Below are 17,078 nucleotides of genomic sequence, written 5' to 3'. Positions count from 1 at the left end.
GGATACAGTTTTAAAAACTGCTCTTTTGGTTCTCTTTTTTATTATAGATTCCTAAAAGCAAAGAAGGGCATTTTTTTCACAATCTTTTCTTTTTGGACAAGTTCGGGGCAATGCCGTATGGCATCATTTCTTGATCTATGTCACAAAAGAATGAGAAACCAATTTTTGCGTTTTTCAATTTCATACACTTTTTTTGTGTAACTTCCCACAAATGATTAAAGGTTTTTCGTTGGAGACTTTTGGCCAGCGGCTCATTTCATCAAAACAAACAGCTACACATGGAGTAACTTGAAAAGGAGCCTTTCCTCTTTTGTTAATCTATCATTAATTGTTTACAGCTATCGTTTTGTGAATTTGCCTTTAGATAGTGTTACTGATAGTGCATCAGCAACTCTAGAAGATTTGTTGTAAACTTCAGAAGAGTTAATCTCCTCTTTTTCGGTAGGAGATCTAGCCATTGACTTCAGCTATGTTAACAAAACACCAATTTACTTTCATGTAGTTGCAGTTTTTTAACTGGAACCTGCATAGCACAATAATTATGTTGGCAAAGCTCACACCACCCGTAGACTTACTGTAAGCGATGATAAATTTGAGGCCATTTAAATCTACTTTAGCTTTCTCCTATTTTTTCCACTGCTTAACAGATCTAATAGGGTGAATACTAACATATTTGTAACAAAGATTAAAGTCTTGTTGTTGACCAATTTAGTGAAAATACAGCCCAAGTTGTCTGTGGAGACTCTACCTTCCCTCTCTAATTCTTTTGCTGACTCTAGTGGACAATGCTGATTTCGATTTTGTCTTATGGTACAAACAGTAAACAACCTTACCTCTTTAGCTGCATCATTAGGCCCAAAGTGGTGAACCATTTGTCAAAAAAAGGTTAAGTCTCATGTTCCCTGGCAGATGTATACAGAATTTTGGTTCTCTTTGTCTTTGGTAGTATGTTCGGTTAATCAACTGATCGATATTCTTCGGGCTCGAATTCGATATATTTAGATCTCACTGCTTCAAGGAGTGACCTGATTTAGAAGAGTTTGTCTAATTGTTAACGACATGAATTTTCTTTTTCAGTGATTCAAATCTTTTCAGTGGCATTACGTCATCAATGAGAAGATATCTGAAGCTTTGAGACTAGAACGATGCATAAACTGGCAACTTCACAATGCTCATGAGCAAATGTATCCCAAGAAACTTATAAATCTCGACAATATTAATAATAACATTTTTTTCTATTGTGAGGAAGGAAATGAGAAAACTGTAAAAATTACCCTTAAGTTTTCACCTGACTCAAGCATATAACATTCGAACGAAGAAAAGAATGAGTCAACCAAACATGTTCAATGAGTGAGTCACATAATTAATGTTTAAAACTGTTAGAAATACAATGATATTAGTTTAATTAGATCTCGAAAGTTCTGTAACCTTTCTGAGACAAAGACTAATAAAAAGAAAACTTGTAAAAACCTGTCATATAAATAAATGATAAAGTGAAAAAGAAGAAAAGTTAAAAGTAACAACTAAAGACGTATAAATGGAGACTAATTCAACCTGTCATGATAAATAAATGATGAATGAGTAAGGTACCGATAAACAACCAAAAACTATAAAAAGAAGGGAGACAGAAGAGAACGATACGAGAGAAGAAGAAGAGACGAGTTTAAAGAGATTTTGTGAAATTCTCCTTGTAAGAGAATCTGATGAGAAAATAATTTTAAGAGATATTAAAAAGGATTTTAAGAGAAAAAGAGTTTTGAAGATTTAATGACAAACTTATGAAAAGAATTTATGAAAAATTTAACGAGAAACTTATGCGAAGAGTTAATGGAGAATTTAAAAGAGCACTTTATGAGAAGAGTTGGTAAGAATATATTTGAGTTATTATGAGTATTAATGTATTGTTATATGTATGAGTTAATATTAAGAGAATATATATATTGATGAGAAATAATTGAAATTATTCGTAAGTGTTTTAATTTGTATATTGATTAAGGCAATATCATTATTAGAAATTTGATTATTGGTTTATGCGTTAACTATTGTTATTAAAAAAGGGGACGTCCATAAATTACGTACGCAGTAAAACTAATGCTTTTGGACCCCCCCCCCTCCCCCCTTGTACGCACTTGTACGCTTTTAACCACCCCCTCCCCCTCTGCGTACGTACGCGTTATTTATTAAAAAAGTATGACCTCCCCACCCACCCACCCAAAAAAAAAAAGTTTTCAAAACATTAAATACAAAAAAGATCAACATTTTTAGTTAGAGATTTTTCTGTACTTAACTAAAAAATGGGCAGTTATTAACGAAAGGAAAGAAAAATGATTTAGAAAGGATTCGTGTTGCGAGTATTTTTAATTTAGCTATTTATATTTCCACAAATGGTGACTTAAATAAATTGAAAATGTTATGGAAAACAGGCATGAACTCTGCTTCTAATCTTTCATTAGTAATCTTCTCACTGACTTCTTCACTTTCACTTAAATCACTCTCCATATCAATCTTTATCTTTTGTTTGTTGTGTGCTTTCTTGTGCCGTTTCATTGCTGCCTTGCTCGGCCAGTATTTATTGCATTTGTCGCAAATTCCGTTTAGAAGCTTTTTTTCCAATGAAGGACAATACAGATCAAATGGTATAATTTTGTACTTTAAGCCTTCTGTAGGTATGTCTTGTAGCAAAAGCCTATGCGTCAGAGGTGCAAAGTTTGAATGGTTTGATACGTTTTTAAAATATCGAGATGGTTCCATCGCTTTGTAACCATTCTCGCAGTACTCGTAGATGGTCGGAAATGGAATGAAACGTTGGGGGATGGTATTCAGCCAATTTGTTTCAAACGATGAACAACATAACTTGTCCTGGCATTTCACAATTTGTAGACAATAACGCGATTGCTGGCAATGTTTCTCTACCCAAACAGGATCAGGATTCGGCGGTTTATATGCTTTTCCAACTGGTACTGCCCGGCAATTAACATGGTAACCGTCGATGAAGGTTTTCTCCCAAACTTGGGATAAAACGTCAGCCGCTTTTTGAAAATTTTCTACCTCCAGTTCTTGGTTAATTGTCTTCCCAGAAGAATCAAGGTGATTGCCAAAATAATCATGGGGAAGAACTATTCCAGCCAAATCACGAGAAAGAGGTGCCATTCTTCTTTCAATGGGGTTGAAGGCTGAAAGCCCAGCTGCATTCACACCATGAAGCAAGACATCTAAATCCAGCAAGCGGAAGAGATCAACAGCAGTTGCTAACGTTTTAGGGAAGCGTGGTGCTTCATCTTGAGCTCCATCAGTCTCCATTAACATAATTGGTTTACGTCTAACCATCTTGATTAGCTCCCTAACATCAAAAGCATGTGTAAAAGCATTCGATGTATCGTGTTTCCCACTTCGTATGCGTATGAAAGTGTCTCCACTGTAGGATACATTTCCATTATTGTTAACTTCGCATATGCCATACACCGATGGGATTAACTTGTGCTGTGGGCCAACGACAAAGTCATGATCCATAAGTTTGACCTTGTATTCCATATGCATCAGCAACGGCGCTTGAAGGCTTGCAGCAGTAAGACCCAACGGTACCCTGGCTTTATCATCATTGGACATGAAAAGCACAGCTTTTGGTCCAAACAATTTGCAAACTTCAAACATGTCATCAATAAAAGATTTGGCAAACATTCTATCATCATTTCTTTTTCGCAGTGAATTTTCTGGACGTAGTAGCTTCACTGGAACTGTGTTGACATGCTTTTTTCCTTCAGAAGTGTTTTCACGTCGTGGTAAAAGACGAAGGTACAAACCACTTCTACTCAAGTTGAAGCCTATTTTCGTCAGCTCTTTCTGAAGATCATCCAAAGTGGAGACACTGCGAAGACATTCTGTTCTTCGACGCTCGTCAGCTGCTGATGAACTTTGCACAACCTTTATGATTGTTGATAAAAGTTCTGGTTGATCAATTTCGAGCCGTGGTCGTCCAGGATGGTTTTGCATAAACTGTTTCAAAGCACTTGATACTTCAGGGTTGTTTTGACAAACTGTTTCGATGCCCTCTTTAAGTTTTTGTCTCCGTTTTCTTTGTCGTGCCGATTCACGAATCAATCTGAAAACAAAATATTACACAAATCTTTGATTCCGTTATAAAACTTTCTATACTTAAGGTTACCTGGATTCTGCGAACTTTGTAAATACTCAATTAGAAATTCTTATTGACAATTTGAAAAACAAAATTTTGAAAGTTGCTGCCTGCTTAAAAGTTTGGTTTTTATGGCCAAGACGTCTTTCTATACTTCTAAGCTCTATTCGATATATCGCTTAACATTTACCAGTCCAAGTTTGTTTTTTCTCTTCTTATGCTTTCTTTCACATTGTCTAATTGTTTCCTCGTTACAGTAGACAAACCAGAATCGCGTAAGATTATCAAGGATGAAAGCTGTGATTCAAGATCTGAGATTTTCTTCCGACTTTTAACTTGCGCCGGATTTGCTCTTTCCTTCTCGCTTGATGTTAAATCTAAATTAGGAAATACCCAAAAATAAACTTTTATAAATTCTTGACAGTTATAGAGATTGGATGTAGAGAAATTGGTCAAGATCTCCAGTTATGATGAATAAAACTATGCGATTGCAATATAGTCGTACAAGGTAGTTTAATTACCAATTCGGTTGAATTCAATGTATAGAAAATCACGAGAGAAAAAGTTTGTAAATTATCACAAAAAATGGCTTACTAAGTTCAATCCTTTCAGGTTCTGTCGTAGTTGCGTTCGGAAAACTTTGTATTTTATTTGACGAAGACGGCACTGGATGGATATCTTTTTTCTTTTTGCTAGGCGGTGATAAAGCATTTCCCCAGAATGACATGATTGATCCTTTTGACTTTGTTGCTTTCACTTTTAATTCGTTTACTTTTTTTTCATACAAAGACTGATCATATTTTACTATTTTCCACAATTCCTGTGCGTGCTGATACTGCTTTTGTTTTTCAAGTGTTGAATATGCTTTCTTATATAACTCAAGGAGTTGAAGATACTTTTTCTCGTTCCCAACAAATTCGTTCGACATCTTGGAAATAAGCAGTTTTTTTTTGTTGCAACGTATTCAGTTATTTGAATGGAAAGATAAAAGTTTTTGTTTATTTGGAAATAAACGATTTAATCATAAGATTCAGTGTCGTTAAAGCGAAGAACGTAAAAAAAATAACTTGACTCAAATTAATTGCAATCACATTTCGCAATGAAAGGTGTTGGTTTCTATTAGCATTAAAATTGCTGTTTTTAAAAATAATTGTTTTTTATAATAAGAAAAAATACATAAAAACTTTAACAATAATTTGAAGTAGTACATTGTTAATAAAAAGTTAATAATAAAATATTAATTTAAAATAATAAAAAATTAACTTGTTGTAACGTTTTAATTGAAAAGATAAAAACCAGGTTGCGTATTAAAAAAAAAAGATTTTTTACATTCGAAAAGTTCATTGCTTTTTGTACGGATCAAGTTTTAAAAATATCTCCAGAGAAAGATAGTCAAACCGCGTACGTACTCGCTGTCTTGAAACCCCCCCCCCCCCTCCCCTTGTACGCATTTGTACGTTTTTTGGTAACCCCCCCTCCCCCCATACCTGCGTACGTACTTTATGGATGCCCCCAAAGTCCGATGCTCCTATCGCGCTTTTACCATATCTGCGTTACACATTGATAGTCCTACCTCACATTCTATCGCTCTCTATATTTGCGCAACCATTACACTTACATAGAACCAACCACCTTTGTCACATTTAATCATCACATCTTTAAAATAATTAACATAAAAATAAATAAACAAATATTTAAAAACAAAATAAAAAAAATAAATAAAATCCACCGCCCTCACACTATGTTGTTGTGTAGTGCACAGATTGGTTTGATTAAAAGTTATCGAAGTTTCTTTGGTGAAAAATATCCGATGGGGATCATTTCAGCTGCTGAATTTTCCGAGGAAAGTAGTACCTATCGAAAGTGAATTTCTCTTTCTCTAACAGTATGAGTGTCTTCTGGGTCATTAAAAGCCTTTCAAACGTCGAGAATGTTGCTTCATTTTGAGACAACGGTATGTTATCATCATAAACAGCAGCATTCTTGGAATCTTCCCCTAGAGTCAGTTCTTTGAGCCTGCTGATCTCATCCTCTGATGACGAATCAGATAATTTGAAACATCATCAGATGAAATTAAAAGAAGTGATGAAATTAATATTGATTCCATATTCTTTTTTTTTTAACATGTTTTGTCGATCAGTATTCAAGATAGCTGAATAATACAGAAATCAGCAGTTATTGTAATAAAAAAATCTAGATAAGTGTAAGAAAATACCACAAAGAAAAATGTTTTCACAGTAGAGACAAACCACTCCCAACTTTAGCCTATGTATAATTTAAAAATACTTGTATTTTTCTCAAAAAAAAAAATCCCTTATTCAGCAACAATTTCATTTAGCAATGGATAAGTTTGAAAAGGAGAGTCTTTCAGATATATTACAAATATTTGGATTTAGAATGAACTTGTTGAAAATAAGGACACATACTTTTGATAATGGTACCATTGAGAGAAAGAGTAATATTCGGATTTGGAAAGAACTCTGACAATTCAACAATAAATATTGTCAATTTCTTGCATACATGAATGGCCAGACTTTGATTTTCAATTTGCTTGTCTTGAAGAACCTATTTCAGAATTTTAAAAACTATGCTAGCAATTTTGCTACTCCCTTCTGTCTGTTAGATACCTTTTTATTAGTAGAGAGATGCACTGTCATATATGTGGCAATATATATATGTATATACATATGTGGCAAACTTACTTTTATAAAAGCAGTTACTTACATTAGCTTTTAAACAAAACAAAAAATTCTTCATATAGAAGCACAAAACTGGAATCAGTCCTTTTCTGTCAATGTCCTGTGATACTCACAAAGCAAGTTTTTTGATGTCTTGACTAAAAAGAATTACTAAAAACTTCCTTTTGTATTTAAATTTTCTCTGCTTTTTCCTTTTCATCTCTGATCTGGTGGCATGCAGCCTGTACAGCTTTGTAAAAATACTTTCTTTTCTTGAATGGTCAAGCTATAAAAATCACAGAAAACTTCTTTTATCTTCTTTTATCTCTCTTATTTTTGACCGTATTTGTATATGCATTTAATAAAACAATTTTTGGCTGTCTTATTTTTATTTTTTGCTGGCAAACTTCTTTATACTTGAAACATACTTTAGTCCTTTAACTTAAAGCACTTTTCTTGCTCATTTCTTTTTTTCTTCCTTGAAAAAAGTGGAGCAGTAGTAGCTATGAACTAGGGGGCTCTGTACACTGTTGAAGAGTTCCGGAATACAGAGCAGCAGGCATTGGCAAAATATGGTATAAACAAAGTATAAACAAAGGCTTATAAGTGAAAAAATACAGAATAGATTCAGCTGAAATCATTAATGTATTTAAGCAATCATTTATAACATAGAATCAACACAATTTTTAATTAGTTACCTTGAAGGTTTTCCTGTGAAATGTCATTTTTATCTGTAACAGAAGCTTCGCTGCTGTAGTCCAGCGTTTAGTCATTCATATCTAGATTTTTTATATTATTGTTTTTTCACACGAACCACAACTTGATATTAATTTACTTTCACATCAAAAACAGCTTTAGTTAAGAAATTTAAAGAAAGGAAAAGTGAAGTTAATACTTTTTATCTTTTAAAACAAAATTTTATCTTTCAAGTATAGAAAATTTCATTTTTCAAGTTTAAGTTATTTCACGATTGATGGTTCTGTCATACATAGAACTATGAATCAATCTGCTTTTCAGAAAAAAAGAACACAGACTCATAAACTACTCTCTCTAAACTTTTAACTACTTATACCATTTACACGTGGATTTTTGCATTGTATGCCATAGAACATATAGAATCATGGCATTCATAAACTGATTATGCCAAAATGTAGCGTAGAATCCTATCCATAGCGTAGTAATCCTAATAGTAAGCTAACAAAATGTAAATTACTAAACACATTGGTTATATAACTAAATATTCGTTCTAATTCAACAGTGATCTTTAAGCGTGCAGGAACTACAGTACCTATTGTATTCTAATTATGGATGCATAACTAATATGGTTACAGGGAAGTCAAAAATAGAAAAGGGACTTTTTAACATTGAAATTCCATATATCCTGCATTTTAGCACACGAGAATGTTTCGATATCACGTTACAGAGAAACAAAAGCACATAGGCTAAAATACTATGCACAAGTCTAACAACTCATCACAAATCAAGTAACACAACAGTATCTGTGAGCGAATAGGACAATGGGTCTACAATTCTTGTGAAGGCTCATTAAAAGCTTATGACAAATACAGCTTCATTTTTTTTGTTGCATAATACTTTTTTGGTATCCTTTACTTTAGCCATCCGTTTTCATACCTGAGGCTTCTGCAGACACAGTGTCAGATTTTTTATCTGCGTATGTAAGAAGCTTTTTGCCCATAGCCCGAGACCAAGTAGATTTAATTTTTCAGGAAATAACAGCTCTGTTGTACTGTACAAAGAATTAATTGGGTCCTAGACCCTTTGTTTTTGCATAAGACTTACACAGTGATATTCGAATGAATAAAATCTTAAAGTTAGAAATACAGCACTCTTCAATCATTTTGATGTACAAAATACACACAAAAACTAAGTTCTCCCCTTTTCTTTATGTAAATTTTTTTTTAGTGACATTTCTTTTCTTAAAAGACAGCTTCTACCGGAATAACTTCTAAAAATTAACAACTGAAACAATTTTGAAGTCAATTATTAGATTTCGTTCGAAACCCACTACTGGAATATGATTGACCAGTTTTCTCTACTTAGGAAATCAACTAGTAACTTCAACAAATCAACACCAGGAATAACTCTAAAAGATATTCCAGCAGTTGATTTTTTAACATTATTCCAGTGTGTATATTTTTTGAAGTTATTCTAATTGTCTTTCGAACTTATCCCTAATATTAAATTTGATTAAATTTTTTACTAGTAATACGTAATTGTTAAAAGCGGCCGTCAGAAATCAATTTACGCGCGAAACTTGGAATTCTTAAAGTTCTAATCATGCAACATACCTAAATGTGAGAAGAAACATGGCAACGAAACAAAAAGCTAATTTTTATGACTCGAAAAAACCAAGAAGAAAGGATAATGAACGGAATAAATACAAAACATTTGGTAACGACCAAAAAGAAGTTAATTTTCCTAGGATAGTTGCTAGAATCTGGGGTTTAATATCTGCAGTTTGTAAGTGCATCTTTATTAGAGTATCTCTCTTTACTCTCTATGTACGTTTATCTATTATTTTTACCATATTTATATACTATTTTATTGCAGCATTTATTAGTAATGGTTGGTATCTTCTAACGGAATCAGATAGAGAATCTAAAAAATGTGTGATTGCTGGTGCATTAATGATGTATTTGAAATTTTTAAATAAACTTTTATTCTCATCAATTTTGTTATGTTTTCATTGTTTCAATTGTTAACAATTTGAGATTAAATAATTACAGGAAAACCTAATAAATTGATAAATTGAACTTTTTCTAGAAGTATTGGAGTAGCTATTATATTCATGGAATGCATTTGTTGTTTATTCCTTGGGAAAAATGGATGCTGTGACAAGTTGGATAACAGCTTCCCTTTTTGGGTACAGGGTATAATGTACATGATGTAAGCTAATTTTTTACATTTAAAGTCTCTTGTTAAAGAATATCTTTATTATCAAAATAATTAGAGAGCTGGTTTAAAATACATATACTCATTTGTGTTTTTTTTTTAACATTCTGCATAAAAATCTTAGAAATTAATTACTAGATCAACTGTTCCAGTGATGGTACTCTGCTTTGGTCTAAAGACACTATTATCTTCAATAATGGTTATTTTCTTGGGAGTCATTTATGTATATATCACTTGTATTGTAAAGTAAGTATGTAAGTGTATATATATATATATATTTTTTATAAGAAAATAATAATATTGGTATCTAATAAAAATTAAAATTTATAAATTATACAGAATATAAATGAAATGTATATTGTAAAGCCTAGGGCATAAAATATATAAATTATTAAATATAAAACATAATATATATGTATTAAAATTAGTATATAAGCTACACACAATTTACTTTTGTAAATTAACTTTAAATATGTTAGTTCTGTTAAGCTTCAGTCTCACCATGTAAATGTTTTAAAAATTAAGTTTCAAAATAGCCTGTTTAAGATTAGAAGAATTTTTAAGCAATTTTTTGTGATTTGTTTAGAAGTAAAAAATATGAACGATTCAGAGTCCTTGCAGAACAACGCTTTCGTGATCAGCAAAGAGCTGCAAGCATGCCTTATGAAACTATACGACATCTATATCGTCATAATTAGTTTACTGCTACTGGAGGTAAATAATCATTGAACTAAAATGTTTTTTTTTTTTTTCTTTTACATTATTTATATGATATGACAATATTTTTCTAATTTGCAAAAGTATTGTAAAAATATTGTATAGTACATTAGAATACAATATTTCATTAATCATTTCAAGTTTTGGTTTCAATTTAGTGTGAGTTTTACTTCATTACTATGAAGTTTTTTTATGACTTTGAAATGTTCATAGAAAGCAGGTCAGAAAATTTACAGAAAATTTTATTTTGCTATCTACAACAACCTTTATTAAGATATTCAAAAAATCTGTACAGCCCTTGAGTTTTTATAAAGAAACTTATTTTATTACTTTTTTACAAAAATGTTTGTTTATTTATTATATATTATTTTTAAAAATCATCTTTTTAAAGGTTTTTATTATGTTTTACAGTGAAATAAACTCTATTTCTACTAACTATTTTGTCTATAGTTTCTAATTAATATTTATAAGTAATCATTTTTTAATCTTGATAATTTAATTTCTTACCAAGATTTTTCTGGAACATTCATTATTGATATTTGTAGATAATTTTATGAATACTATTTAATATTTTTATTGCTTTATATATCTTTTTTTTTTAAAAAAAATCTTTCTACAGAATAAAAGTTAGTTTTTACTATTATTATTTTTTACATCTTATTTGAATAATTAACAGCTAAAATATTTGAAAATAACTTACCATTGGTTATCAACACTTTAATGCTTCCTTTAAAATAGAAAAATTTTTACTAAAATTCAGGCCATTTTTATGCAGTCTATTTTATATAAAAGATTGCATAAATCTGCTAATGATGATAAATTTAATCATTTAAGAACTTTTTTGTAAATTTTAAGATTTGAAAGTTTAGATGTATAGAAATGGATTGAAAAGCAGTAAGCGAAGCAAAAAAGTAGTTGATAATAGCAATAGAGACAATTGGATTGTTAATTTCCAAAAATTGTGTCAAAAATACTCTAAAAACATTTAAATTGACAGGTGGCAGCCAATGTAATCCAGTATCCTAAAGGTCAAAAAGCTTACGAGTGTGAAGTTAAGTTATGAAAACCATGTTTCTTCAAATACTGTAAAAAACATTTTACTCAGGAAAAACCTTTGTGTTTATGCAGCCATTAGAAAACCGATTACGATAACCAGAGGCTCACAAGATTAAGATTAGGCAATATACATAAAAAAAGCTAGAGAACGGCATGTTTTCACAAGTAGAAATGCTGATTAATCAAAACATGGTGGTAGTTTCAACAAGATATTGCTGCCCATACATTTGCACAGTCAAAGCTTGGGTGAAAGCAAATGAAATGAATTTAATGCCCTGACCAGCTCAATAACCAAGTTTGAATTCAATCGAACCTTTTTAGGCTTGGATGGATAAAGAAATAGCTAAGGTTCGAACAAGTTCCATAAGCAGCATAATAATAACACGAACTAGATGTCATTTGGAGAAGACTGAAACTTGCAAAAGTTGTTTTAAATCACTGCAAACGAGATGCATAGCTTGGAGAAAAGCGCACGAGAGTAGTAGGGAAATGCGGGTTCTGGCGCATTGATACTTTTCCATACTTAAGCGCGATAACTTTGATGCGTTTTTGCGTGACTTTGATGCGTTTTTTTTTTTGCGTGACTTACCTTTTTTTCAAAAAAATCTGTAATGATATTTCTTTTGTTTTCTTATCGTAATGATAAAATTTTCTTCCTGCAATATTTGTTTTCTTACCGTGATGATGTAATAAAATTTTCTTTCCGAAATGATATAATAAAATGTTTCTTTCCGCAATATTTCTTGTTGTAATATTTTCTTCCCGCAATGATATAAATTTATTTTCTTCTTTAAAATCTATTGTGGATTTGTGTTTTCCGGACCGAAAAACTTATCATAGTCGATCAATTTAACACAAAGTTTATCGATCGAATTAAATCTGTTTTTGTAATGACCAATAGCTAACGTGCTAATGCCATCTTCCAAAATGACTCTTTTATCATCGTTGGCACTGAGTGCTACTTTGTTGATTTCTTCAGTGTAAATGTCGTGAAGATGTGATCGGATAACGTTCATTTTTGCAAACTTTTCTTTTTTATTCATTAAGCCTTTATAATCTTGGTGATCTATTTTTTTATCGACTACATTTTTCTTGACGCCTTTGTATTTTTTGTGTTCTTTTTCTTTAAGGATCTTGTAAGAGTAAAGCTTAGGTCGAAGCCCAACAAATTCTTCAATCTGTTTTCCTTTGCTTTCGTCTTTGAACATTCCGATGACCTTTTTGTTTGCTCCAACTTTGAACCCAACGTCTTGAACGGCAGGGTGTTTTTTGTCAAATTCACTCGTGTCGAATCTTTCTAGTACATCACCAGCAATGTCATCGTAAAAATCTTCAGTTTCGATTTCGTAAATAAGCGAGTCAGTGTCTGTCATTAACAACTTTGCTAGATCATTGTATTTTGGTTTGATGTAGTCGTAATGGAATTCGAACATTAAAATTTTGCTTATGTCCAGGATGCACATTCCTATATAAATGGGTTTGTTGTAAACCAACTTTGTGTTCTTCATGTGAACGGCGATCAAGTTTTTTCCAAAAATGGTTCGATTTTCGAAATTGGGTCTTAGATAATTTTAAGGCTTCTTTCTCTGTAGTGACGAGTCTAATGTCTACATGATTTTCAATGTTTTCCATTGTTTTTCCAAAGACGGAGTTTTTCATGAGCTTAAAGAATTCCTTTTCAAACTCGTTTTTAGCATTTGCTCTTAAATTTTTGTTGCGATCAATGTAAATTTTCATAAAAGGTTCTTCTTAAAATGTGATACCTCTGTGTATTTTTGTAATGACCATTCCTAATCGCTCATACAGTTTCATGTTTTCATGATAGACGACGTATTTCTCTTTGTTGTTTAAATTTGGAACAAGTTTTTCTACTTTGTTGAGGATCATTTTGTCAGGAGCTAGAGGGTAATCGTTGTGATCGTCGTGAAGATGTTTGGGATAATCTAAATCGACTTCAAGAACACAGGGCATGGATTTCCAATTGGAGAGTTCGTTTTCAGTCATCCATCTAAAGCCGCCAGTGGGAAGATTTTTGCACAGCCCATCCATACAAGTTGTTAGCATCCAAGTACTGGATGTAGGTTGACTTCTTGTTAGGATCGTACGAGTCACCCATGTATTTGTTATTTGAAGTTCCATGTCGGTTTGAAATCATGTTGATTCCACCGCGTATTCCTTTTTGAAACATGAGAAGCATGTCAGGATCGATTAGAAGCTCTAATTTTACTTCAGTCATTTTTAACATTGCATCCCAAGCTAATCCAGGGGATGTGTAATACCAAGGAGGTTCAAGACCGTAATATTCACAGCAAACGTCTCTGAAATTTTTCAAAGACATCCGCTAGTATTAAAACGTCAGACATATTGTATAAATCGTGATAGTCTTTAAACGTTATACATCCAAATTCATTTCAAACGTTTTGAGCGTGTGCATAGTCTTCAACTTCTATACTTTTGTCGTTAAGTTTAGAATGAAACTCTTCAATTGGAGGTAATTTTGTTTCTATAAATATTTCAATCGAGTCTACCCAATCGTAGGGGTAAACACCTTTTCCTAGTAACAAATCTCGTTTTGTTCCACTATACATTGAATTTAGATTCTTGCACATTTCATCTCCTTTTTTAGATCTTCTATAAGAGCAATCTTTACAATTTGTTTTACATTTACATCCATCTTCTTTTTTATCTTGACAGTTTTCCTTGCATGTCTTTGCATCTAGCCTAGCACATTCAGCGCACAAATCTTTAACAAGGTTGTCTGCCAAATCTTTTAATGAACTTCCCATGAATCTAAAGCTGTCAATAAACCTTAATTCTCTCCATACTTCACTTGGTTTACCTTCTTTATAAATAAATTCTCTTACTTTGATATCTTTTGAGAAGCTGATATATTTTTCTTCGTTGTTTGGGATGCATTTTAGTTTTCCACCAGCCAATTTTTTGATGAACAAGTGGCTGTCGTAACAAATTGTGTAAAATGATGGGTATGAATTTTGGAATTTTGTAATCCAAGTTGCATTTTTTGTGAGCAGCTCCTCGGTACTTTCCATTCAAATGACAGTGATCACGTACTTTGACGTCTTTTAGTTTTTTACCGCAAATGTGACATTTTGTTGCAGCTTCAAAATTCTTCTTATCTTTATTCGTAAAAACCATCTTTTTTTTAAAATCAATCTTGTTGAAAATCTCTGTAAGGTCTGTTTCTACCATGTTTACAAATTTTTGTGCAACATCATCGTCGCTTTCTGCTGTGTACGTGACAGGTTTTCCTTTATAAACGAATTCGTCAAAGCATTTGATAAAATAGCAGAAGGAGCTTGGAATGTGCTTTTGGTCCTGTTTGGTGTAAGATTGATTTGAGTTTGGATTGCAAGTGTTGACAGGTTTGATGAAACTTTCAAAGTCTGCATACACCACAAACGGAACCATCATCGATCTGTTGTAGTTTTGGAATTGAATTTTTGTTCCTTTTTTAGGAAGTTTGATTCAGACTGAGCTGTGCTTATAACAGTCCGCCTTGATGACTTTGAAGTTTTTCTTCTTGGTCATAAGCTTGTAGACAATTTCTGCAAAAATGTTTCTTTCTTTTACTTTTCGATACTGAAGAGGAAGCAAATCGGCTTAAACTTTTAATGAGACAATAATGGTTGGTTTCTTCGTTTGAAATGAGAAGCAAATCAATAGTATGCTTTCGATCTAAAAATTTGGATATTCGTAAGGGTAAGGTTTTTTGTTTTCATACCCAAAGACGTTGACGCTAATGCCTTTATTATTATCTTCAAACTTGTCGATTTTATTAATCTTGACAAGAAAATCCATTCCTTCCCATTCCAACTCTTCCGATTTTAGAATCAAGTTTTCGCTAATTCTTTCGTTATCTCTATTTTCCAGATTTAGTGCTCTGGTGACAGACCATTTAAAGCATTGATTGTCTTCGTTTTCCATGTTGATAATTGCCTTTTTGTTTTTCAAGTCATCAGGCAGCTCGATGTATGACGAACCGATGAGAGGGGTGTAATCGATCATGTTAATGTCTATTTTTAAAATTTTGGAAACTTTCCAATTGGATCCCCCATTGCTGTAATTGACCATGTTTTCAAGAACTCTTTCTTCCCAATACTCTACACACAATAAAACTTTCTAAAACTTTTTAAAAGCTTTCTCTTTTATCTGTCGATTCAAGAACAACTTCGTATTTAGACGGGAAGGACACAGTGCGAAAAGTTTCTTGTCTAGTGACAATGTTCACACGCGTCATTTCGCATGTTAAAACAAGGTTCGTTTTTGTGTTTATTTCTATGACTTTGATCACAGCATCTTTAACGATGTTTAAAAAGGCTGCAGGGTCTTGATAATTTTTAGAAGGGATGTAAGAAAATTGTTTGGTGATATAATTTAGCGCGTGATCAATCAATTTAAACTTTATTTTAACAGGACGAAGAGAAGGAACCGGCCTAAGGGGACGAGGTGCAGGAACCGGTTTACCAAATACAATGTCTTTGAGAGACTTTATTCTTTCTTCAACTCCATTTCTTGCATCGCTCACTGTTTTCTTCACAGCCTCTGGAACGTATGGATCAATGATAGTAAGCACTCGGTTAAATCTGTTGGAGACAGCCGTTGCAATTCTTGAAAATAAACCAGGTCTTTTTGCAGGAACCGGTCTTGGTGTAATGATGCTCGTTGAATCATGAAAAGGCTCATCAATAATATGACGCGATGGTTCAGTCACCTGATTTTGCAAGCGAGCTGGTCCGAATGAAATCAAGTCATTAGGAACAGGACGAGGAGCAGGAACCGGTCTTTTAACAATCGGTCTTGCAGCAGTCGTAGGTCTTCTACGTGTTACAGGATGAGAATCAATAACAGGCTTTGTATTTTTTACGGCTTCAACGAGCTCTTCCCTTGTCATTCTTGTATAACTTTTTATCGCCCTTTCTTTAGCATCCTTTTGCAATGCTGTTAGCGACTTAACTTTTTTATTTTTCTTTGCTTTATCACTCATTTTATATAAAGAAAAATTTTTTTAACTCATTTTCAATTTTTATTTCAATGAAAAATAAAGAATTTAAATTTTCAGCAAATTTAAATTTTCAGCAAATTTAAATTTTCAGCAAATTTAAATTTTCAGCAAATTTAAATTTTCAGCAAATTTAAATTTTCAGCAAATTTAAATTTCATGGTTTAATCACTTCTATTTTATATCCATGTTTATTGTCAAAGTATTGCCAACAGTGTCCAGTCTCTTTTTTTAATTTGTAAGCAGATTTGTATTCAGTCACTTCACCCGTTTTAACATCGGTTAGTTTTAAAATTGAAAGGATTAAGTTCTGATGTTTTCAATTCTTTTCCATTTAGGGTCGATGGGTTTTTTTTCTTTTGGCGGTTTTTTTTCATGCACTCTTGGTCTTCCCACAGGTCTCTTTTCTTTCACATTTTCCATTAAACAGCTTTTATCGCTCAGATTGTTTTCAACCGCGATCAGTGTCAAAGCAACCAAAGTGTCTGCCGTTTTGGTAATGCCATTTTTGATCAGCAAATTTTTTAAAGCCTTTCTTGTGTAAATTATCTTTTTAATACTG

General features: G+C 32.4%; 1 protein-coding gene and 1 pseudogene across 11 annotated transcripts; one reads left to right on the top strand and one right to left on the bottom strand.

The window, feature by feature from the left end:
* Positions 1–1,616: 1,616 nt before the first annotated feature.
* Positions 1,617–16,447, top strand: LOC145181212 (calcium channel flower-like). Of its 10 annotated transcripts, none has more exons than XR_016456406.1 (7): positions 1,618–1,864; positions 9,035–9,291; positions 9,382–9,463; positions 9,598–9,717; positions 9,862–9,977; positions 10,310–10,437; positions 11,438–12,233. XR_016456406.1 is itself a non-coding variant. In XM_090100543.1 (7 exons), the coding sequence occupies exons 2-6, from the start codon at positions 9,138–9,140 to the stop codon at positions 10,419–10,421; spliced, it is 576 nt and encodes a 191-aa protein (XP_089956669.1). In that variant the 5' UTR covers positions 1,618–1,864; positions 9,035–9,137; the 3' UTR covers positions 10,422–10,437; positions 10,599–10,935. The 10 variants fall into 10 exon arrangements, 8 of the variants coding, with proteins under 8 accessions (XP_089956672.1, XP_089956669.1, XP_089956668.1 ...); XM_090100543.1 differs by lacking the exon at positions 11,438–12,233 and adding an exon at positions 10,599–10,935 and having other exon boundaries at positions 9,862–9,969; XR_016456405.1 differs by having other exon boundaries at positions 1,619–1,864; positions 9,595–9,717.
* LOC149883030 (uncharacterized) lies at positions 2,367–5,537 on the bottom strand (annotated as a pseudogene). Its single transcript, XR_016456404.1, has 3 exons — positions 4,727–5,537; positions 4,323–4,509; positions 2,367–4,099 (listed from the first exon to the last, which is right to left on the bottom strand). The product of XR_016456404.1 is annotated as an uncharacterized LOC149883030 (transcript).
* Positions 16,448–17,078: the final 631 nt, after the last annotated feature.

This window comes from Hydra viridissima, unplaced genomic scaffold (genome assembly GCF_058129835.1).
Source record: "Hydra viridissima isolate aposymbiotic clone 2 unplaced genomic scaffold, HvirCarnegie_v1 scaffold_10, whole genome shotgun sequence".
NCBI classification, from domain to species: Eukaryota; Metazoa; Cnidaria; class Hydrozoa; order Anthoathecata; family Hydridae; genus Hydra; species Hydra viridissima.
This window is presented reverse-complemented; position numbering and strand designations above follow the sequence as displayed.